Source organism: Trichophyton verrucosum, assembly GCF_000151505.1.
Source record: "Trichophyton verrucosum HKI 0517 chromosome Unknown contig00316_1.f1.exp, whole genome shotgun sequence".
NCBI classification, from domain to species: domain Eukaryota; kingdom Fungi; phylum Ascomycota; class Eurotiomycetes; order Onygenales; family Arthrodermataceae; genus Trichophyton; species Trichophyton verrucosum.
Genome location: NW_003315436.1, coordinates 27,759 through 51,229, shown reverse-complemented (window position 1 = coordinate 51,229; position 23,471 = coordinate 27,759). Strand labels below are relative to the sequence as shown.

The following is a 23,471-nucleotide window of genomic DNA, read 5'->3' as shown; positions in this document are numbered from 1 at the left end:
GCCGACAAGAATAATGGCTTGTGATCTGTATATCGTCGGCCCTCGCATTGTCATCTGGTGTGCATGGCGATTGACTAGTATCTGCATTCATTTAAAGGTCCAGGGCATGGTTAGTGTGATTAAGTGGCTTTAGGTCAAGGTACTGGGACGGTGCTCGGCCCGGCCATGCAAACAGCCAAGTGGAATGGAGACTGTGACAGTAGCAGCAGCTCTGCTACATCCTTATCTATCTCAGCATTCCGGTGTATATACGCGTGTGTATCGAACAGCGATGATGTTTGTGTCTATTGGACAGATTGGACGGTTGTCTGGTACAAGGGGAGGAAACCGCAAAGAGTGACCCTGAATGCCATTATAATGATATCTCATGGAACATCCTATACTAGTCTTGAGAAACAGTTAGCTTATGCCGCTCTCAAATTCAAAACGAAAGAAACAATGCTGCGTATGTGGAAGCCTCAGATCAAGTGTATGTGAGATGTCAACATTCAATTCCACAGGTATTACCCTGGAAATTGTCGGTATTGCAGAACTCTCTTGTTATTCATCATTGGAGCAAAGGGAAGAGCCAGTAAACACTCACCACTCACCTGCAGAGTCCATATATATATATATATATCGTTTCAGTCTTATTGAAAACAGCTTCATCGTATACTTATCCTTACGCTGCAGAGTGTTGTTTTCTTTCCAGCGAAAAAAAAAAAAAAGCTGGCCGGCTGATTAGTTAATCGCATCACGTGATTAAACTTAAAAGTTACCCTCGATATCGCGAAACTCGGAAAGTTCGACGTCGCCGTCAAAGGCTGAATGAACAAGCTGAAGAATCGACAAAAAGAACAGTGAAGAAAACAAGTTGGCGGCCTCATTTTGGACGGTAGTTTTGATGCTATACAAGAGCTAATATTCCGCCTCTTTTATTATCCGCTCCCACGATGGCTGAATCGCCGGCTTCACCTCTCTCATCCCTCGCGTCAGAGGAGTTCCCTGAAGACGTCAAGTTCGAAGACCAGGGACGCTCTCGTTCCAACTCGCCTCCTCAGGTACACCCATCGAAGCGCCGCAAGATGGGGGCATCTACATGGGACCACCATACTCCGATATCCTCAGTCAATGACGACATACCGCCGCCATCTCCCGTTGCTTCTATATCGTCAGATAGCTCTGGCGCCATACCAAATTCCCCCGGTGCAATGGCCATCCTTGGCCCCGAAGAGGACTACAGCGGTGCTGGGAGAGACCACATTACAGCCTGTCTTTGGGAGGGCTGTGGCGCAAAGGACTTTGTAGACATGGATGCGCTTGTTAAGCATATACATGACGAGCACATCGGATCACGACAAAAGAAGTACCTATGTGAATGGGGTGACTGTGCTCGAAAGGGCCAGGCTCATGCAAGCGGATATGCCTTGCGGGCCCATATGAGAAGCCATACCAAAGAAAAGCCATTTTATTGCGCACTACCAGGTAAGTAGTCGCGTCAAAGCCATCCAGCTCATTATATCTGTTATCTTGCTAATTATGACGGTGCCAACTAGAGTGTGATCGAAGCTTTACACGTTCGGATGCTCTATCGAAGCATATGAGAACAGTTCATGATACCGATGCCCTGAAATCTCTCGATGCTCTGGCAAAGCAGCATGCCAATCCGACAGCACCTAGCATTTCCAAACCTCCTCGAATTAAACTAAAATTGGCACCCAGAAAAGAAAACGATAATGCTGAAAAGCTGGATGGATCGGAGCAAAAGGGCGACCAAGGCAAAACGAAGGATCAGGGTGATATACCAATTTTCGACCCAGAAGTCGGTTTCGATGAACACGAACTTGCAATGCCGCTAGAGCAGCTTGCCCGCCTGCTACGCCGACAGATCCATTGGGCAGAACAGGAATCCAAGACCCTGGAAAAAAATTGGGAACTGATAAAGCCAATGAGGAAAAAAACTTGGAAGGAAAAGGAGCTTATTCTAGACGATCTTATTCATAGTGAGATCCGTGTCTACGGCACCCCACCTACCCAGGAGCAAAACGCGCCTAGCTATGGTGGTATGCAAAGAGTGACTACAGATCGGACGAAAAAACCACCGTCTCAAGATAAGGGTGGTACGGAAGAAGCTGATGGAGGAGATGAACAGCCTGAAGATCAGACACGGCCACAAGCCCAGACATCTAAAATGAAGTCTCACACTGATGACAGTCAAGTGTAATTGATACAGAAGGAATGTACGATTGGTTGGCGTTTTATGTTATGATACCTTTATTGCTCGCTTGTTTCTACCTATTCACTATCAATACTGTCTTGCTTATCCAGAGCGCTCACTATCTCTACGACTATAAATAATGCTTTGAACAAATTTCACTTCAACGCAGTGCTATGCTAGCTTAAGTAAAAGCCATCTTGCAAACCGGAATGAATGCGAGGGAAAGACTAGCTTGTATTGATTTCTTTCGAGTGTCTTTGTCAAAGAAACTCTACTGGTGACTATGTATACCTCCCGGCCTCATCGCTCATAAGCTTCAACGCTCCTAGATCAAACACCCCAGCCCCAGAGGAACAAAAAAAGAAAAGAAAAGGAAAAAAAAGGCGATTACGGCTTTTGAGGACAAGAAACAAACGGTGTAGAAAGCAATGGGAAACGTGGCTCATCTAAAAATACATATAATCCAGGCAAGGATATGGGTGAACATAACATAAATGGAAACGAGGAAAAGCAAATAGAGGAAGACGAAGCAGGAGAAGCCGGGGGAATTATATTGAATCAACCCTATTTCTTCCACGGAGCTTATACCACACCAGGAAGAAACGGAATAAACGCCGTTCACAAATGCAAGCAAACTCCGGCTGCTCCAAGCCAGAGAACCAAATAAAAGGCGAATAAATGGAAATAAAAAAAAAAAAAGTAAACATAGATATAGCGGGAAATGTAATATAGTAGTGAGATGATGAAGTGATATCCGGTAGCAATGTGGTCAATATTTTGTGTAGGTTGGGTGGCAGGTAGATGTTCGGTGAAAGATCGGAAAGAGAAGGCAGGGGAATTAATTTGAAGCTTCGACGCGTCCCCCATCCTTTGCTATCTTTTCGTACATAGTGAGAAGTGCGCTCCCTGGTGTTCCTTTGTTCGGCCAGTAAGTAATAGCACAGTAATCCCTGCGTAAAAGTTAGTATAACAGAACTATGAAAGTGATAGGAACATATTAAAACGAACCATAATCTTTCTTCAAGTGAAGCTGCAGTTTCTTGACCGTCGAGAATACCGTGAATGAAGTCTCCAACCACTTGCAGTAATCGACGAAGTTCAGCAACTCGCTTTGACTTGCTTGGAATATTCTCCTTAGTGACCTGTGACACTCGTCTTAGATGCTCGCGGATGGGCTTGAAGATACTCCGAAGCGTAGTGTCACCGCCCGTTGGAGTACGATCATCACTACGACGACGATGTGCTTCTTCCTTGGAATGTCTGCGCGCTTTATCTGAATCGACTGGTTTCCCACGGTCTCTCTCCCGGTCTCTTTCCCGGTCTCGATCTCGATGATCTCGTAATGGAGTGTGAGACCCATCCGCACTATCCCGACTGGCACGGTTTTGCATACGGCGCCTCGACTTTTCGCTTTCTCTACCTTTTCGTGGGAGGGAGGGAGCAGGAGAGGCAGAAACGGTTCGATGAGCATTCCGAGAATGGACTTTCTTATTATTCCGGTGGTGGTTTTCCAAAGCCTTCCTTGCCGCGGCGTTGGAACCATTGCTGGCTTTCGCCTTAAGAACCGATATGAGGTAATCTGCTCTTCGAACCAGATGTACAGCCCCGGGAGATTTCGATCCTTCACCCTTGCCGCTCAGTCGCTCTTGCTTGCGGTCGACACGGTGCTCATCGAGGAAAAATTTGTCGCTTAGGCCTAGCTCGGGATCATCGCGGATCTGTGTCCATGCTCCGTAGCCGTGGCGAGCAATGCCCAGGCACAGCATTCCGTCTTCTCGAGCACCCCATGAGCAGGAGTAATCAGCACCTTTGGTAGCTTCTGGTATGCGGAAACTCGTTATGTCCTGTAAACTGGAGGTAGCCTCACGTAGAAGACGCATTTCCCCAGGCCTACTGACGATAGTTTCTGCATTGATGCGTTTGACACCCTTGTGATCAAAAAGGATTGCCTTGCGTTCCTTTTTAGTAAAGCTCTTACCCTCGCGTTCAAGGGCACGAATTCTGTTGTTTTCCTCCTGCTCAAGGGCAGTAGCCTTCTCAATGACCTCATTAAGTGCATCTTTCACAACGGTAAGATCGCGGTTCACGAGGCGTGCTTCTTTTATGATTTCTTCCTGGCGATCTTTCATATCACCGTATCTCAGGTATGCACGGATGAGATGTCGGTATTCCTTCTCACTTAGAGGTGCACTGGGATCTGGGCCTTCGGCATCGGACATGATTTCAACATCCAAATTCACTTGTTGGCGAGCTCGCCTCTTGGCTTTCCGCTCCTCGCGTTCATCGCTGATCATGGCATTAGAATTTGTGTTTTCAGTAGGCTCTTCCTTCGGGGGCGGCCTTCTTTGGGCTTCTAATTCCTCTTCAGCTTTGATCTTCTCCAGGTATTCCTTTGGAATGATATCGTCCCATGAAAGATCGTCGAACTTGACATCAACATATTGGCATTCATTGATAAAGTCGATTCCTCCGCTAACCTCAATAGCATCTTCTTCGACAGTCTTGTGTTCTTCAGCGTTGGCAAGAACAGCATCAATGTCAAGTTCTTCGAGTTTCTTCTGGTTATCAGATTGCTCGAACATTCGTTGTCCACGCTGTTTGAGAATCCGCGAGATATCATCGAAGGAAGTAGGTTCATTAACATGATGACCAGCTTGAGCAAGCTTGTTTTTTAGGCTAGTGGCTTCATTGTCAGTAACACCTCTTTGGATAGTTATGAACTCCAGCAACAGCTTGTTTCTAGCTCTTTCCAAAACCTCCTCTTCCACGGTATCCTTGGAGACCAGACGGTATACGCTGACAGGCTTGGTTTGCCCTATACGGTGAGCTCGAGCCATAGCCTGCAGATCAGCTTGTGGGTTCCAGTCCGAATCAAATAATATAACCGTATCAGCTGTCATCAGGTTGATACCAAGACCACCAGCACGGGTGGAGAGTAAAAAGGTAAAGTCAGTGCTGCCCGGGGCATTGTAGTGTTCGATGGCGAGGCGACGAGGGCCGGCGGCAATGGTACCATCCAGACGTTGATAGTTGAAACCGCGAGCATCCATATAGTTAGCCAAAATGTTCAGCATTCGAACCATCTGACTGAAAATCAGCACACGATGGCCATCGTTCTTTAACTTAGTCAGGAGCTGATCGAGAACCATCATCTTCCCGCTACTAGTAACGAGGGCCTTCAGTTGGTCTTCCCGCCGTGTGCTCCCTCCAGCTTGCTCTTCAGGGCCCCAGAACATGAATGGATGATTACTAGCTTTCTTCAATTCCATCATGATGTTGAGTAGGGACGGTTTAGGTCCCTTGCCGCCGTGGTTGAGAGCGTCGTAGTTCTTGGTCAGAATGTTTTTATACAGTTCGAGTTGGACATCGGATAACTCAACGCGAATGATCTTTTCAGACTTTGGCGGAAGCTCACTCTCGACCTTGGACTTGGTTCGACGAAGCATATAGGGTTGAATAGCTTGGGTTAGGTCAGCCAGCTTTGCACTAGCAGCTTCTGAGTTTAGGTCCATATTCTCGTCAATTTCGATGACGCCCGGATTGAGAAAGTCCATCAAGGCAGAGAGTTCCCCCAGGTTGTTTTGAACTGGAGTTCCCGTTATAAGGAGCCTACAGGACGACTTGAAATCAAGTAGTTTGGTATATAGCTGTGAGTCACGATTCTTCAATCTATGCGCTTCATCAATTGCCATAAATTGCCATTTGATTTGGTTTAAAAAGCTTGCGTCTTGCAGAACATATTCATAAGTGGTGAGGAGAACATTGAATTTAGGACGTTTCAAATTGCCATCAGCCAAAAGCTCGTAGTCTTTGATGATCCTTCGAGCAGGCTCCGGACCGCTGTAGACGATGTAGTTGACGTCAGGTGTCCAATAGTCAAATGTCTCACTCCAAGCGGGCATGGTACTTAATGGGACGATGACGATGAATGGACCCTGTTGCTGTCTGACGTGCCGTAGCCAGTTGATGAATGCTACCGTCTGGACAGTTTTACCTAGACCCATTTCGTCGGCAAGGACAACGTTGCGGCCGCGGACCCAGTTGTAAGCAAGGAAGTTGACTCCCTTAATTTGGAACTCCTTGAGTTGACCGTTCTGTATAAAGTCTGGGTTGGTATGTATAGGTTCGAACTTGGAGCGGGTTGCAGGATTAGACTCTGCTCTGGAGGAGATCGGAGGGTGGGAGCAGCGGTCGAGGTAGGCATCAATCTGGGCTTGAGCCATGTTGCTTATGAGGCTTCCTTCTTCCCATGTACAGCCATCATAAGGTAAACGTTTCCATTTGATGTAGTATTCGGTTGCGCCATCGACTTCACGGGAACCGATTACACGTTCGACCTGCTTGAAGTGGTCAATTTTCTCAATGTATCGTTCGCGGTCAAGACTCCATTTTTCTCGTTCCTCCGGGATCACATCGGGATCTCTCATGAAGAGAATCTCCTGTTCAATCTCCCTCCGGATATAGTTGTCTAGACGCCTGATGCCACGGCAGTTAGCAAGGGTATCGACTGTTTCCCAGGTTGCATGGTAATGTGCTAAACCCTGCCACTTGGTGTAGTATTCACAGTCACGGCGGCCTAGATCAGGTTTTTCAAGGTCTACACCTTCTTTGAAGCGATGATAGAGGATCTTGTCGATGGCCGGGGTGGTGTCATCGACGGTATATGTCCATTCCCCAGGAGTACCTTCTTCGTCCTCATCTTCAAACATGTTATCGTCACTCTCTTCGTTGTAATTACAGACCTTGTTTGCCCGCCGTGTTGAAAAGCGAACTTCACCATGTGTTGGTATGTAGGAGTTTTTCAGATCACTTTGGTTGTTCCGGCGTTGCTTTTTCCCCTGTCGACTGCGACGCGGACCTTCATACGCGTCACTATCAGAGTCTGACGACGACTCAGGCATCTGGACTGGGGAAGGACGGTCAGAGGTACGGCCGGGACGACGTCGTTTTGGCGGTGGGGCAACATCGGACTCGGAGGCTGAGGACTCTTGATCCAGCCGCCGAGTTGGACGAGCGCGTCCACTCCGTCGTAGGCCGTAGAGAGTAGGGTTGTTTCTGATATATTCCTCTTCGTCAACAGAGGATTTGCGTTTTACTCCCCTTTTAGAGCCCGGTGAGGACGAAAACATCTCCGACGGAGGGGCATCTACGCCGTTCTCCATTGTGAATTCAGCAACGTCCTCACCAGCCGCGTCTTCCGAGCCCCCAATGCTTTCATCATCAGAAGAATGGTGTGAGCTCATCCCGGCATCAACACCGTTGACACTTTCATCGTCGTCATCATCGTTTGCCGAAGCTGCGTCTTCTTCGGCATTCATAGATTCATGGGAGGCATCGGAGTCGTCCATATTCTCCGGGTTTGAAGGGAACATCTCGCCATCACTAGGCGCATCTGGCATGGGAACATTATCGTGAAGCCCATAGCTAGGTGGTGAGCGTAGAGGACTATGCCCGTTACGTATATCGAGGGGGAGGGTGTTCGGGATCACCACGGTCGAGGCTACGTTTTGGTCGCAATTAGCATTGAGCAGGCAATTGCAGTCAAACGCGGGAACAAAGCGCACAGAAAGACAGGCGAGGAGCATGTGGCCAGTAATTATTGTATTATAGGTAGCTATAGCTCCTCAGGGAGGCATAGGAACGCGGGGATAGATGGGGTCTGATGTATTTATAGATGAAATTTGATGGAAATGGGGATGGATGAACGGGTGTTCAGGACGGCCAGCGCGTGAATATGGATGCCAGGCCAGGCAGAAAGAGAGGCAAAAACAGTTATACAGACAGCAAAGCCGACAGCAGAGAGCTCTACAAGCTCGGCTCCCATACAATAAGCCAGGAATAGGGGGGGTTGGAGTGTGGTGCTGGGGGTGTCAACTATGAGAACAGAGGGCCGGGGGCGGTATCTCTCTCTCTGTGGAAGACGACACAGAAAACCACTTACGATCCATAACGTGGTAGCCCCCAGGCGCGACCAGGGACCGGCTGGGCGGTTCAGCGTGTCGACGAGGCAGAGGTGGCCGGCAAAAGGGCGCTGTTCGTTGTCTCTATAAATGTGGTTTCTTCGGTGGTTTTTTGTCTGGCGGCAGAAGGACGACGCAGAAGCAAAGGAAAAAAAAGGAAGAAGAGGTGGAAAGGTCGGACGGCCGTTGTCTTTGCCTCTTGCGGCTAGACTGGCTGAGTAAAAGCTGAGTCAGTCGCTAGCTTAGTCATTGATTAGGTAACTATCTGTGTTGTTGCTGACTCATCATGACGCACGAACCACAGGCCGAGGATAAGTAAGCAAAAGAAAAAAAAAAAGGTTAAAAAAAGACAAAAAAAAAAAAGGACACAAAAACAAGACGACGACGTTCGAGTCCAGGACTTCAACTCTGCCGTCCACGCACCAAGAAACCTGCAGCGTCCCAACGACCGCCGCGTTCTTGTTTCTCGTTGAAAAGAGCTCCCTTCCTCCTGATAGACAGCAGGTCGAGGAGCTGTCAGTTGGGTCGTTTTGGCTACCAGGCTGCCGGAACTTTTTCTTTTCTCTTCAATACTGCCCCTCCACAAATAAATCTATCTAGTTACAGGACACCTATAGGTGACAGCATTCGCAGCCATCCACCATGTCTGATAAACTAACTAGGTATGTTATCACTGCCTTTATGCTACTAGAAATCAGACTGATCCCTCCTTTTTACTATAGGATTGCTATCGTTAACAGCGATAAGGTATCTATACTATAACCCCGCTATATTTATCTACAGGACTCTAACGCCGAAATCTTTTACGCATATAACAGTGCAAGCCAAAGGTTAGTGAGCTTGAATACCAGCCTCAATTGAACGGTCAACTGACTAGCAGTATGCAGAAATGTCGTCAGGAATGCAAAAAGTCTTGCCCAGTGGTGCGTACCGGCAAGCTCTGCATTGAAGTCGCACCAGACTCGAAAATCGCGTTTATCTCGGAACGGCTGTGCATTGGTTGTGGTATCTGCCCAAAGAAATGTCCATTTGGTGCAATCCATATCATCAATCTGCCCACCAACCTGGAGTCTCAGGTCACCCACCGTTACTCAGCCAACAGCTTCAAGCTTCATCGACTTCCCATGCCCCGTTTGGGTCAGGTTCTTGGATTGGTTGGAACAAACGGTATTGGAAAGAGTACTGCTCTCAAGATTCTCAGTGGAAAACTCAAGCCCAACTTGGGTCGATATGATAACCCACCGGACTGGGAAGAAATCTTAAAGTACTTCCGTGGATCTGAGCTTCAAAGTAGGTCTTCTCTATGGACGTGGGTGGGTTAAAACATATACTAACAAAGGCCTCAAGACTACTTCACAAAGGTTCTGGAAGACGATCTCAAAGCTGTCGTCAAGCCCCAGTATGTCGACCAGATCCCTCGAGCTGTCAAGGGTCCGGTAAAGGAGGTCGGCGCTCTCCTGGAGGCACGCGCTCAGATGGACAATATGGAGCACGTCATGGATGTCCTAGGTATGTAACCTTTCATGCCCAAGATAACGCTCTTCTAACTCTCCGTTTTAGAACTCCAGCAAGTCAAAAACCGTGAGATCGGCCTGCTCTCTGGTGGAGAACTCCAGCGTTTTGCCATTGGCCTTGTCTGCGTTCAGCAAGCGGACGTGTAAGTTAACTCTCATGCCCTGAGTCGAAGAAGATTATCTAATACTAGATTAGGTACATGTTCGATGAGCCTTCTTCCTACCTGGATGTCAAGCAGCGTCTTGCTGCTGCACGTATGATTCGTGAACTTCTTCGACCAGACGACTACGTTATTGTCGTCGAGCACGATTTGTCCGTTCTAGACTACCTCTCTGACTTTATCTGTGTTCTATACGGTCGTCCTGCTGTTTATGGTGTGGTTACACTCCCAGCCTCAGTCCGTGAAGGTATCAACGTCTTCCTTGACGGTCACATCCCAACGGAGAATCTTCGTTTCCGAGAAGAATCTTTGACTTTCCGAATTGCTGAAGCTGGCGATGATATTATGATTGACAAGGATAGAGCCTTTAGCTATCCAAAGATGGAGAAGACACTTGGAAACTTCCACCTTACCATTGATAGCGGCCAGTTCACTGACTCCGAAATCATTGTCATGATGGGAGAAAATGGAACTGGCAAGACTACTTTCTGTAAGATGTTGGCTGGCGCAATTAAGCCAGATGGTGGCCAGAACGTCCCTCCAATGAACATCAGCATGAAACCACAAACTATCACACCCAAGTTCCAAGGCACTGTTCGACAACTCTTTTTCAAGAAGATCAAGGCTGCCTTCTTGTCGCCACAGTTCCAGACTGATGTGTACAAGCCACTCAAGCTGGATGACTTCATTGACCAAGAAGTCCAAAACTTATCTGGTGGTGAATTGCAGCGTGTTGCTATCGTCTTGGCCCTGGGTATGCCAGCTGATATCTACTTGATTGACGAGCCAAGTGCGTACCTTGATTCCGAGCAGCGTATCGTTGCTGCTCGTGTTATCAAGAGATTCATTATGCACACCAAGAAGACCGCATTCGTCGTTGAGCACGATTTCATTATGGCCACCTATCTCGCGGACCGTGTCATATTGTTCGAAGGAGCTCCTTCCGTCAAGTCAAAAGCAAACAAGCCCGAATCTCTTCTTACAGGGTGCAACCGCTTCCTTCAAAACCTGGATGTTACTTTCAGACGTGACCCAAGCACCTACAGACCACGTATCAACAAGCATAATTCCCAACTTGATCAGGAGCAGAAGTTGAGTGGAAACTTCGTAAGTTTTAACTGCCCCTGGCCACACTCTATTTTGTGTCTAACGTTATTCTAGTTCTTCCTGGAAGAAGAGAGTTGAAAAGGCTGTCCCACGGGATAATCGCCATGATGGTCGTAATCGTCGATGGCCACACTGGCAGGAGAGCTACTGGAGGGTTGTAAGGGACCGCCGCTTGAACCGTGTCAGTATCTCCAACCTAAATGCCGGCCAAGGATGGCGTACCATCCGCTTCTTCGGAGAGGAAACGTCATATGGTGATGACGATGACGACGATGACACAAAGAATTTTCCATGCGCCGGGTCATCTGCATAAATGTTTGAATACTCGTGACAGAAGTACCTGTTCATGATTTCTATGCCACGCCCTTCCACGATTCTCATGCAATGTGGAAAAGAGGCGCCCGGTGATGGTTATGAGGCTCACAATGTAGATCAAGACCTACTATGTGATGCCGCGGCGCACACTCAGTAGCGCCTATGAGTTCAAGGATTTGAGAAGGTTAAAATAAACAAATTGCAGTTTTTTAAATAAATAAAACTTGCCTTTCCATTCCTTTGTGCCTGTACCGTTTTCACGGGATGATAAACCTGTACCTCAACTTTGGTGATTTGATTCAACATCTTCCTCCACTCCACTCGTTTGAAACAAAGAATTTAGTTGAATGGATGGATTATCCAACGCTCAGAGGTATTGGCCTATGTAGTTATCAAGTCTAAGGTTCTAAACTATGGCAATATAGGCTAAGATGTTGGTTTGATGAAAGTACAGAAATAGATCCAGTATACATCTCCTAGTCTTCCTCAATCTCCCCTTCCTCACTGCCAGAATGAACTGCCTTCTCTTCCACCGCAGGTGCTGCCTTCTCTTCCTTCTCTTTGCCCCGTCTCCCACCATTCGTACCACTTAGACGATCGAGTTCACGCCTGTACCGTTTTGCGGACCGGCTGCCAACGCTCTCCGTATCACTATCACGGCGTCTGCGGCGCTCACTAGTCACACTGCGTGCAGCGGTATCAGTATCACCGCCTCCATAATCCAGTTCGTCGCGGCTGGTTCGAGGGTCAGCGCGACTATGGTATAATCTATCTCGTTCATCTTCTCGGATACGGCGATCTCGACGATGCCGAGAGATACTTCTATCACGATCACGACCTCTGTCCCGATCCCTTTCACGATCGCGGTCCCGGTCTCTACGGTCACGGTCATGATGCCTAGGCGGTGATGAAAATCCGCTGGCTTTGCGATATGATCTTTCCCGGTCTGCTTGGGCTTTGCGGCGATCCGCTTCGTACGCATCTGGTTCAGGGGTACGGCTACGACGTCCAGAGCCTGACCACCTCTGTCCATTGCGGTCATCTCGGTCTACGCGGTCGTAGTGGTCGCGGCGTGATGGGCGGTCCCGTCCGCGAGCTTCGCGATCACGTTCAGCATCCTCCTCCTTTTCCTTCAAACGGCGCACAACTTTTTCGAATGCCGAGCGGCGTGCGTCCTCCGATTCTACTGCTCGGTATTCCTCCATCTTTTCGATTCTGGGTTTTACATCTTCCCAGGTATCATTTGCCTGGACCGGGGGTTCAAGGTGCTTGATGCGTGATCGTAGAAGGTCGATCGCGCGCCGCTGTTGCCGATTAGCTGCATGCTTCTCATCTTCTGTACGTCGAAGGAGCTTCTCTTGTAAACGATCAAATATGAGCTGGAGAGTGTCTTGGTCAATTGTAGCAGTACGACGATCTGTTCTCATCACAGATTTAAACTCATCAAACGTAGTTTTCAACGTTGTCTCAAACCGTTTATCCTAGAATCAAAATGTTAACGCCACTTTTAAACAACTCAGACAAAGGATCAAATGGATAGAGCCTTACATCAAGAACATCCAGGACATCATTTCTTGGCCCCCGGATAGCACGTTCTTCCTCTTCAACCACGTCCCAGAATAAATCTAGAGGGCTAGACCCAGACTGTCCAAGCATTGCCGTATATCTTGGATCTTCTTCAATTAATGGGTAGATATTCATCCATTTGCTACCCGCTTTGATCTTGCCTTGAGACCTAAGCTCTTGTAGCAAAGATATAAAAGCATCTCTTGCTTGACGTTCTCTTCTAGTCTTACTGGCCTTTTGCTGTTGTCTAACGTCGTTGAACACCCGTTCAAGAGACTTGATATGATTCTCAAATGCGGTTAGAATATCCGATTTGGTCAAAGCCTTAAACTTTTCGTCCCCTTGGATTTTTTCATTAGACTGAATTATCTCCTGTGCTTCTGACCAGCGAGTGTAAGGCTCCAGATTCAGGGTTTTCAAAATATCAACTAGGTCATCCCTCGCAGATTTACGCGCATTGGCTTGCTTCTCCGCGTGCTCCTTTTTCAGCTCCGATTTATACTCCTCGAACAGCTGCCTGCGTTCACCTTCATCATCTGTGGATCGAAAAATAGTTTCACCTTCGATAATAGGTCGAATTGTTTTCCAGTGGGTATAATGCTTGATTTCAGGGTGGCTCTTCAGCATGGTACCGAAATCTGCTCTCAATTTAGCAAATCTCTCCTTCGCCTTGTCCTTTTCTTGCGCGCGAACTTCGAGAACGTATTTGTCAAATGCGGCCTTTCGGTCTCTGGGATCCTTAAGTGAACGGTATTGAGGGTCCTTGATGATGGTACGCATAACTTGCTCCCAAGACCAGTCTGGTTGAACATTGCTGCGTCGAAGGAGTCTCATGAAAGTAGCCTCTGCCTCCTCAAAAGAAGCAAAACCGGAGTCAGACTGCTGATTTGCTGCAGCTATTGCGTTAGCACCGTTGATGTCAATGCCACCTCCATATCCGTGTCGTCGATCGTTTGCGCTTCGGTCATGTTCGTCACGATCGTGAGCTGGAGTTTGGTAGGTAGGGAATGCGCCTACACCACCAGCAACAAAGGTCGGAGCACTAAAGATAGCCATATTAGATTTCGCCTATGCAATTCCAGAGACTATGGAAAACGTACGCAGGAGCTGGCTTAGAAGCAGGCTGAGCTTGAGCTTGAGCTTGAGCATTTTTGTAAACTTCTGGCATTTCCCAAGAGCTTTGTTTGGTTTCGGTGTTATACCAGTACTTGCGCCCACCCGCCGCCGTATATTCTTTCCATGGCTGATTTGCCAAAGCGCGCTGGAGAACTGTCAGTAGTGTTCAAAGAGAGTGGTACAAGGAAAAGAATACTCACCTCCACTGGAGTCATTAATTCCAATGGTTTCGTCCATTGGGTGGCTTTGGTTTGAACATTGTAGTAGTAAACTCTGCCCTCGGCATTCCGTGCCTCCTGCCAGAGCGCTGGTGGTATCTGTAGACCCTCTGGGGCATTCATCGTGACGAGTCGAAGGTGCTTCGCAAACGTTACAGCAGGTTTGTTTCCTGCTTAAGCGGGCGACACCCAACACAACGATATTGCAAAAACGCACTGCAAGCAACTCTGTGTGCCAGCCACTATCCGCCTCCCACAAAGGAGCTCCTTCAAGGTATCGTCGGCTGCGTCTGTTGATCTTGACAAAAAGCTTGAAGCTTCTGAGACTTTTGGCGCGCGAAGAAAATCTTAGCGCGTGTCACGTGAAGAAGGCCCCCTTTGGGCCTGCGACGTTTGCCTATTTGGGAATTCCATCTGGTTCGACTTTCAGACATCAACTGCCTGCAAAACCAAGCAGAGAGAAGAGGTCAAGGTCCTTTTTGCTTGGTATTATTCTGATTCTATGGTGTGACTGCGGCTGGAAGTGCGAGACTTAGCCTGTACTTTTCATTGTAATTATCTCGTTTTGATGAGCCTTGCATGATACCCTGATGTTAACATGTCTGAATACCAATTCCTACAAGATGCGACGCTGGATACGGTCATCCCGCACGCTTCAGACCTGAATATAGAAGAGCTACTGGGGTCTATCCAAGAGAGTTCTGGGGATCCAGGCACATATCTGTCAAAAATTCAACAACGTCAACTGCTGTTTTTCGGTATGGATTTAGACTCCTAGCTTTCGGGTTGTTGCTATCCCATTACTGATACCAGACGAATGAACAGACGAACACATTACAGTCTACCTAGTGCTTTGCCTGTCTGATTTCCCAAAGGACAGTCTAGAGGCTTGCATATCAAACCTCAGTGTACGTTTCGAAGTCTTTGCTATTGATGAAGGAGGTTCGAGTGAGTTGGGAGAAGAGGAACAGAGCTCGAAGGATTTAATATATTCCCAAACCGTGGATAGGAAAGATGACCCGTTCGTCATTGTTGATGAGGCTGTCGAGGATGGAGGGGATGGAAACCATGCATATGTGATATGGAAATCAGAAGCATTTCTTTGTCAGTATCTGGCCCATCTATGCAGTTTAACCCTTTCCTAAGCTGACATGATCTTAGACCGCCCTCGCGTGCGCCTAAGGCATCCATCTGTTGTTTTTAGGGCGTCTGCAAGCTTTAGTCCCCAGGGCTCACAGACCTCGGCCAGCAATGACCAATATCTACCTCGACTTACACCAGCATCTACAAATATATTTCAACCCTTGACCGCTGCTGGAGAGGATATAGATCCGTACCTTCCTGCCTCTCGGATATTACGGCTTGTCCCTTCTACCCAGCCCGAGGGGTCGATGTATAACATCCAGCAGACGTCGTATCACCCCATTCGCATTATCCCGGCTGCCAGTGCTAGAATTAGATATTCCCGATCGACCTCCGTTTTGAAAAAGTTGTCAACAACCGCTAGCCTCGACTTTGAGGCAACTCCGTTTACCAGCTATGAAGTTGTCTTAGAGGAGGCTAACTTATCCCTAACTAATGGAACCGTGGAACCCCTTGCCCAAGCAATTGGCTTCTCACCCCCTATCAGCTGTCCAGCACGGGATGATATCTCGTTGGTCTATAAACTTATATCCTCAGATTTTGCCGATGGCGCACCAGTGACATCTATGCTTGACATCTCGCTCAAAGTCACTGTGCTAGTCTCAGACGAATGTCGTCCAAAGATCTCGATGCGCTGGAGGACAAGCGTCGACTTCTCCAGGCCTACAAACCAGTCCCTAGGAGGCGTTAGTAATACGTTGCGACGAAGCATAATATCCCGGGGGAGCGACCAGTCAACGCAAGAACCAACTACGCCGCAGGTCACCTCTTTTGCTCCGACAGACCATGGAGTGAAGATATCATTCTTCGGTCCTCCTAGCGTCGAGGTTGGCAAGCCATTTGACTGGGATGTTTTCATTGTAAACACGTCGACGAAGGCAAGGAAATTCGGCCTTTCTGCTGTCCCGCTTCGAAGACGTTCGGACGTGCGAACACATGTTCCCCGGCCGTCTTCGTCTTCCTCCATAAAGAGGGCAGATGAAATTGCTGAGGCTGTTGTTGATGAAAACATCGTCTATGCAATGCAACAAAATGCGGCCCCTCACGAGACTGATCTTCTTTGCCTCAGCACTGATTCAAAAATAGGGTAAGCGCCCTGTCATTTGCTTAGAAAGGTACAACCTGGTTACTGCGATTGCTGACTCTTGTTCACCAGGCCTCTCCACCCCGGCACATGCCATTCCACAAGACTCAGGCTCCTTCCGCTATCCCCAGGGCTTCTACACTTGGAGGTTGTGAGACTGATTGACCTGGCGTCAAACGAAACCATGGAGATCCGAGATTTGCCTGACATAGTAGCGTACGCAAAGGCCGACATTTAAGGGGCTCGTCCAACAGCGGATCGCCCGGTAATATTTACAGCGCATGAACTAGAATAGATGGCGGGTTGCATATTAAGTACCCGGTCAATAATAAGAACCACTCCCTACGGAGCTCTACACCCTGCCCGATCGCCCCCTTATGACTATCATCGCCCATTCTTTCTGCTGCTTCTCCTGCGGCTTCTTCGGCTTTGCTTGTGAAAGAAAGCGCAGGCTCGTATACATCTTAGTCATGCACTTACTAAGCAAATTTCTACCATTCTGATTGGCTGCTTTGCTCGACTTGCAGCCTTTTTCCAGCAACTTCAAATCTCTTGAGCGTCAAGAGCGCCAAACGGAGCAAAAAAGGGCCTTGCGTCATACAGCAACAGGACCGCGAGGACATCTCCATGCCCAACCCGGTCTCCCTCTATCCACAGCCGCCCACTTCTACGTCCATCTACGCAAGGGAGATCCTGTCGACAGAAGACGGTCGAGACGGTCCCAGGCAACCATGATTAACCAGTCGAAATGGGGTCTGCTCCGGGCCTTGGACAGTCGATATATCTACGGTCGTGTGGTCAGTTGAAACCTTACCAGCATTTGTTGGATCAACATTCTTGCGCTTCCCGCTACTCTAGAAGCCGAGATAGAGGCTGTATTATACCAGCATTGCCCAAGAACTAACCGTTTTCTTCATATCTAGCCTCTGCTACATGCCATCATATTCCTCATCGAGATCGCCGTGACCATGGGGCTGATAGCTAAATTTAACACGTACTATGCTCAGAATCCCGGTATGTCCCGGGCATCACCATTATCCCTTAATATAGGACTGGGACCGAGATAAGAGGCTAACGATGATTTGCACGACAGTTCTGACAACGATGGTGACGAATGCTGTAAGGATACCTCGACCCTTGCCTCCCACTAAAGAGTTCAGAGATACGGAGGGGGTTACTGGAGCCGTGCTGACGGGAAATAATTCTATAGGTTTTGGGTGGAATAGCGGACACGGTTGCACAGTCGATATCCGCCATAAGTGCCAGATGCAAGGAACTACCGAGGCATCGGGACACAACCAGCTTCATATCAATTGATTTGCAAGACTTGGAGAAGGAAAAACCACCAGCTGTGGGAGAGCTGAATTTCTACAGAAGGCGGCCTGCTCCGTTTGACTTTGAGAGACTCACTCGCTTTATGGCATATGGCTTCTTTATGGCGCCTATCCAGCACCGGTGGTTCAGCTTCTTATCCCACATATTCCCGGTGACCCAGTCCCATGCAACCATTCCAGCATTAAAGCGTGTTGCGATGGACCAGCTCATCTTTGCTCCAATCGGTATATATCCTCATTCGCACCCTCACACCCCACCTTACTGCAGAGTGGGAGGAGAAGATAACTAACATGATTAGGTCTGGCGTGTTTCTTCACCTTTATGACCGTGGCAGAGGGTGGCGGCCGGCGTGCTCTGTCTCGTAAATTCGAAGACGTCTACCTTCCAACCCTGAAGGCTAATTTCGTGCTCTGGCCAGCCGTGCAAATCATGAATTTCCGTTTAATTCCTATCCAGTTCCAGATTGTATGTGGTATCCAGCTATAGGTCCTAAGTTACTTTCCTTATCACTTGCTAACACAGATTTAGCCATTCGTGTCGTCTGTCGGAATTGCCTGGACTGCTTACTTGTCACTAACTAACTCTGCCGAGGAAGAGTAAGAGCATGACAAAGTATTATTTTTTCTGTTCTTTCTGTTTTCTCTGGGGTGGAGTTGGGAGTTGTGGTTTCTACATGGAAATAGGCTGTGCAACGCAAATGATGGAGCGCCTTCAATGGTTATATAGTAATGTCGATACTCGGGTTCGTGATGTATTTTCAGGTTTTTCGTTGATTCAGGTGGACTGTGTAGGCACTCCAGGTCTTTAAACCACGGTATTCATCTATGGGATTCGTTGTGATGCTTTGCATTATTGAATAATACAGAAATTATCATTATCATTTAATATCATTAAGTCTTTTTATGCTCCATATACTGCTAGCTATACTATCCAAGAAAAGAAGCTCTAATACGAGAATCTGAATGACGGATGATCATCTCCGAGATTAGTGACCTCTTCCTCCGGTAACTGAAACCGATAATCTCGACCTCCCGCATCGCGGATTCGGTTCTCCCGAATGAGAACGAAGAGAAGAATGATACAGGCAATTCCACATAGCCAGAATGCTGCCAGGGTTGTTCCAAACCCGGTCGGATAAAGGGGCTTTTCTGAGTCTAAAAATATATTGCTCGCAAGTATGCCTCCAAAGTTACCAAACGCAACTTGGAAGGAGGTAGAAAAGGAGCGTTTATAGTGTCCTGCCATGCAATTACTGAGCCAAGTCACACAGATGGGCTGTGTGATGAAAGTGCCAATGGTAATCGCAAAGACGGCAAAGTATCGAGCTCCTACGGGAACATGTTGCTGGCAGAGAAGCAGGACGTAGCCGACGGTCGCTATGACGCATCCCAAAATAGTGAAAGCAAAGCGATGGCGTATGGCGTCGGAAACCCAGGCCAGGGCTAGGGTGATGACGGTTGAAACAACAAAGATTGGGATGCTCATTACTTGAGCTTTGAGCGGTGCCCAGCCGAATTGATGGAGGATGGTAGGAGTGAAGAAAGCAGTAGCATATCCAGATGTCACAGCTCCAAAGTACATGACCATCCTAACTCAATTGTAAGCTTGTAGCCCCGACGAATAAATGCACATTACTTACCCGAGATATATCTTAATATCAAATAAGCAGCGTTTCAAGGCTGGTCGGTCGAGGCGGTTCATTTGTGCACCATTATTATCAAGAGTCAAACGCGCAAGGAGCATCTTTCGCTCTTGGTCGTTCAAGAATTTGGCCGTCTCCGGCCAGTCGACAATGAAGAACTTTGAGATAACGGCAAAGACGACGGTAGCGAGTCCTTCAATGATGAATATCCAGCGCCATCCACTGTAACCTGCTGTTCCATCCAGGCGAGCAATTTCATATGCGAGTAGCTATCAACTGTTAGTATGTAATATATACATAGCAGATTAAGGGTCGAGGGTAAGCTCACTCCGCTGAAGGCACCGGCAATGATACTGGCAGAGAAGAAAAAGTTGACTCGCTTTTGGAGTTCATGTCTCCTGTAGTACATGGAGATGAGGTAGACACACCCTGGGAATTTTTGGTTAACACTGAGCACGAATCCTAATGTATAACGAGGTATAAATACCTGGGAAGAACCCAGCCTCAAACATCCCGAGTAGAAATCGACATACAACTAATCCTGCAAAGCTTTTAGTGACGCCCTGGCAGATAGTAACAACCCCTATACGGCCGGTCAGTGATGTGAAGCAGCACCTCAAGTGATAGTTTTCATGTTGAATCACTGACCCCATGCTGCGATTATACCGCTTATCCAGGTTGATGGCGCCACTTTCTTCAAGATCAAATTGCTGGGAAGTTCGCATAGGATATATGGGATGAAGAATATCAACAGCGCAATGCTGTAGTCCCGCCCACTCATGTTGAGATCCTTCTCCAGGCCCTGAAGTCGAGCATTGCCAATGTTGATTCGATCGAGAAACGCAAGCAAAAACAAGAAAGTAAGAACCGGCACAACATGGAGATCACATTTGCGAAGAAGCCGTTTCTCAGCCTCCGTATCATGGGCAATGTCTAACGGCTCAGGGTCACCAGTCGATGTCTTCATGACGGCCTCGCTGACCGTGGCTTTCTCGCTCATTATCGGGTATCGGGGTCAGGCCAGAATCGACCTTTCGAACGGTTGTTCAAATGGGCTGAAGCTGACGGGACGCCAGCAGACCCAACAGGAGGATATAAACATGTTTAAAATAAAAGAAAAGAACCGCTCTAGCCAGCTTCTCCCATCGGCTGTGGATCCCAGAATATAAAATATCGAGGACCTAGCTGCATAAAATTACGCGGTGTTCGCCGTATGGGAGAGTACATACGACTACCGCGGGCGACATCTTGCCCGCCATTCGGCTCGGGGACCAGGATACTGATCGATCCCAGCACCTATAGCACTACTTCTGTGACATGGGAAACGATCACTGTGCCAATCAAGTTGAATGAACGGCCAAGGCGGTTACTGCAAGCGGAGAGGAGAATCCAGGGATTTGCTGCAGAAGGGAGGTTTGCTGGCGAGGGACGGTGCACTACTTTTGAGAGAGCCTTGCCACGGCCGTGTTGCAGCAAGGCAAGGCAGGTCTGCATCCCAATCACCCAGTGAGATAACTAGTTACATAGTTATTCCGTCACCCACCGTTATATGACTGTCTTGGAGCAATGTGAATCCTGCTCTTGGTTGACTGGGTCAAGGGTTGCATCCTAGCCTGCCAGGAGTCTCTCGGGATGTACCTCTGATGTTCCAGAAACAGCACCAAAAACCCGCCAGCAGGAAGGAAACCGGCGCTTGCAAGGTCCAGGTGCCTTTGAACCCTTGAATCCTTGAATATTTTTGGACCCTTGAGCAGGAAACTAACTGTGGAGGAGGTTAGCTGCTCCTGACGTGCGCAAGCCAAGCGGATGGAGTGCATATCTTGGGTGTCCAGAGTAATATCATGCGCTCGTACGGAGCGCCGCAGCCAGGATTGGCTCGCATCTCCGGCTGAGAAAAAGAGAAGAAAACACCAGTACGAAGGCAGAGTACGATGAATCGCAAGCGACCGGCAACGGCTGAGATGTTTGCTCGCGATACCGATATAACTTGGCAGCGTAGTTAAATCTGTTGCTTTAAGCATAAAACAGTCAAGACGGAGAATTAGCTAAAAGGGGCATATATTTATCGTCATATAACTAGCTGATGAACTAACTAGCTGGCTTGTATCCACCTGCAGGCAGCTGTATAAGCGTGTCCATATTTACAAGTCTTTGGTTCTCTCGTCCGACTCTCTGATCCATTGATCCAACTTTGCTCGATCACGCACCCTGAAACCGACTTTGAACGGCCGAGGGTCGAGAGTCAGCGAGGTCTTGTTATCTGTGCAGTCGATGGGATCGAGTACGGGATCATCCGCCCTGTCCTTTGCCGGAACGATCGTAAAAGCGGAGATTATACGGAGAAACGCAGTGAAAAGCTCACGGTTCGCGAGATGCGAGCCTGCGCACATACGACTTCCTGCACCATAGGCATAATGTGGCGTGCCCGTCCCGTCAGCAACGTCGAGGTAGCGCTCCGGTCGGAATTCGAAGGGCTCCTTGAAGTGATTAGAGTCGTAGTTGGCAGCGTACGCATTCTGGTTGACTGGTTAGCCATAAGGAGTACGGGGTAACTTTTTTAAAATGCATGCTGATGTCTTACCATGAAAAAGGTGGTTCCAGCGGGAATTACAGAGTCCTTCCAGGTGATGTCCTTGATACTGACACGGGGGAGACAGATGGGAATTACAATAAAGAAGCGGAGGACCTCCTTCACCAGAGCTGTGATGTACGGGACCTTCTCCTCAACCAGACATTTCTCCCAGGCATCTCCGTTGGGATAGATCTTCATGATCTCCTCGTAAGCGCGATCCTGAATCTCCTGGCCATGTTCAGAGGCAAGGTATGCGATCCCCATGATCAGGTTCCCAGGGACAGTGTCAAGACCAGCAGACACCATGGTCAAACAAATAGACTTCCGCTCCGCTGAGAATAAGCGTCAGTATGGAGTAACTGGTCATGGAAGCGCTTAAAAGGCAGCATTTGGGGGACTCACCTTCGTTGAGCTTTGCTTCGGGGTCCTTGATTATATTTCCCGTGATGCATGGCTTATCGGTGCCATTTGCAATACGCTCCTTTAGCATCTCAAGCAGCTTGCTCATGTACTTATCTCGACGTTCCCGAAACTCAACTGACTGGCTGTTACTGGTAGGCCATAATCGGAGAAGCGGGATATAGTCCTGCCAGTTATTGCTGGTGCTTCTGAAGTTGCTAACCGCGCGCTCCACCGTCACAATCTCCTTCAATAGCTCATCGTCAATGCTACCATCGATACGGATGCCGTAGTTCAGGGTCAGACTGGTGTTCAGGGCGAAACGCTGGAAATATGGGTTTGGATCGATATCAACTGTTCCATCTTTGCTGTCTGCCAACAGCTCCTTAATACTAGTAGTTGATTCCAGGTCAATGATAGGCATGTAGGACTGTACTGCCGGCCTGTTCAGGGCTGTAGCAGCAGCCTTGCGGCGTCTCTTGCAGGATTCGTCCCACGGCGATGTTCCAATGGTGAATCCCTGGGAGCTGGAAACGACGGAATGGAATGTGTGTAACTTTGGGCGTGAAATCAAGGACGACTGGTGTGTTATCCATAGGTACTTGACGGACTCGAAGGTGTTGGCAAAGATAACTCTCTATCCCATGTATTATTAGCAACTACATGATTCTAATAGTTCGGTCATAAGCTGGTGCCACTCACCCTATTGCCCAGCCGGACCTGGAAGACCGGTCCATACTCCTTCACCCAGGCGGCCGCTCGTTTAGCATGCGAGTCTCCTAGCTGGAGGAGGTTGCCAAACATTGGCACCCCGGGTATCTCTGGAGATTCTTGACCTTAGCAACATCGGTCTTGTTGAAATATTTAAGGACCAGGTAGCCAATGGCCACGAGGGCTATCAGTATCGTGTGGGAAGCCATCCCGCTAGCTCTTTGCAGAGTGGGATACAATAGATAGCAAACCGGTACGGCTCAATCAGCTACCATCACCGGTCGACATATATCTATGACACTTCCAGATCAACCACAGGGGACAGGAATGCGGCCCTGCTGAATATATGTCTTTTTCTCCCAGAAGTGGCCATTGGTGCCCGCAGGGCATCTCCCCCAGGCGCATCATCGACACTACTGAATCAGCTCCCG

The 23,471-nt window shown here is 48.3% G+C and overlaps 8 protein-coding genes across 8 annotated transcripts; 4 read left to right on the top strand and 4 right to left on the bottom strand.

The window, feature by feature from the left end:
* Positions 1-932: 932 nt before the first annotated feature.
* Positions 933-2,203, top strand: TRV_03920 (C2H2 finger domain protein (Gli3), putative; the record flags this gene model as incomplete). Its single annotated transcript, XM_003021926.1, has 2 exons — positions 933-1,464; positions 1,590-2,203. The coding sequence occupies 2 exons, from the start codon at positions 933-935 to the stop codon at positions 2,201-2,203; spliced, it is 1,146 nt and encodes a 381-aa protein (XP_003021972.1).
* An 832-nt stretch (positions 2,204-3,035) lies between these two features.
* Positions 3,036-7,596, bottom strand: TRV_03919 (uncharacterized protein; the record flags this gene model as incomplete). The annotated part of the gene is made up of 2 exons (XM_003021925.1): positions 3,036-3,147; positions 3,206-7,596. 2 exons carry the CDS (start codon positions 7,594-7,596, stop codon positions 3,036-3,038), a joined length of 4,503 nt encoding a protein of 1,500 aa, XP_003021971.1.
* A 1,203-nt stretch (positions 7,597-8,799) lies between these two features.
* Positions 8,800-11,252, top strand: TRV_03918 (uncharacterized protein; the record flags this gene model as incomplete). Its single annotated transcript, XM_003021924.1, has 6 exons — positions 8,800-8,904; positions 8,976-9,447; positions 9,505-9,666; positions 9,718-9,814; positions 9,868-10,939; positions 11,007-11,252. 6 exons carry the CDS (start codon positions 8,800-8,802, stop codon positions 11,250-11,252), a joined length of 2,154 nt encoding a protein of 717 aa, XP_003021970.1.
* Positions 11,253-11,730: 478 nt separating this feature from the next.
* On the bottom strand, positions 11,731-14,277 carry TRV_03917 (uncharacterized protein; the record flags this gene model as incomplete). Its single annotated transcript, XM_003021923.1, has 3 exons — positions 11,731-12,735; positions 12,803-13,862; positions 14,039-14,277. 3 exons carry the CDS (start codon positions 14,275-14,277, stop codon positions 11,731-11,733), a joined length of 2,304 nt encoding a protein of 767 aa, XP_003021969.1.
* A 475-nt stretch (positions 14,278-14,752) lies between these two features.
* Positions 14,753-16,388, top strand: TRV_03916 (uncharacterized protein; the record flags this gene model as incomplete). Its single annotated transcript, XM_003021922.1, has 3 exons — positions 14,753-14,912; positions 14,980-15,262; positions 15,377-16,388. 3 exons carry the CDS (start codon positions 14,753-14,755, stop codon positions 16,386-16,388), a joined length of 1,455 nt encoding a protein of 484 aa, XP_003021968.1.
* Positions 16,389-17,485: 1,097 nt separating this feature from the next.
* TRV_03915 (uncharacterized protein) lies at positions 17,486-18,005 on the top strand (the record flags this gene model as incomplete). The annotated part of the gene is made up of 2 exons (XM_003021921.1): positions 17,486-17,500; positions 17,592-18,005. The coding sequence occupies 2 exons, from the start codon at positions 17,486-17,488 to the stop codon at positions 18,003-18,005; spliced, it is 429 nt and encodes a 142-aa protein (XP_003021967.1).
* A 656-nt stretch (positions 18,006-18,661) lies between these two features.
* TRV_03914 (uncharacterized protein) lies at positions 18,662-20,358 on the bottom strand (the record flags this gene model as incomplete). The annotated part of the gene is made up of 4 exons (XM_003021920.1): positions 18,662-19,304; positions 19,356-19,627; positions 19,687-19,820; positions 20,007-20,358. The coding sequence occupies 4 exons, from the start codon at positions 20,356-20,358 to the stop codon at positions 18,662-18,664; spliced, it is 1,401 nt and encodes a 466-aa protein (XP_003021966.1).
* A 1,141-nt stretch (positions 20,359-21,499) lies between these two features.
* TRV_03913 (cytochrome P450, putative) lies at positions 21,500-23,133 on the bottom strand (the record flags this gene model as incomplete). The annotated part of the gene is made up of 4 exons (XM_003021919.1): positions 21,500-21,874; positions 21,940-22,262; positions 22,333-22,966; positions 23,032-23,133. The coding sequence occupies 4 exons, from the start codon at positions 23,131-23,133 to the stop codon at positions 21,500-21,502; spliced, it is 1,434 nt and encodes a 477-aa protein (XP_003021965.1).
* Positions 23,134-23,471: the final 338 nt, after the last annotated feature.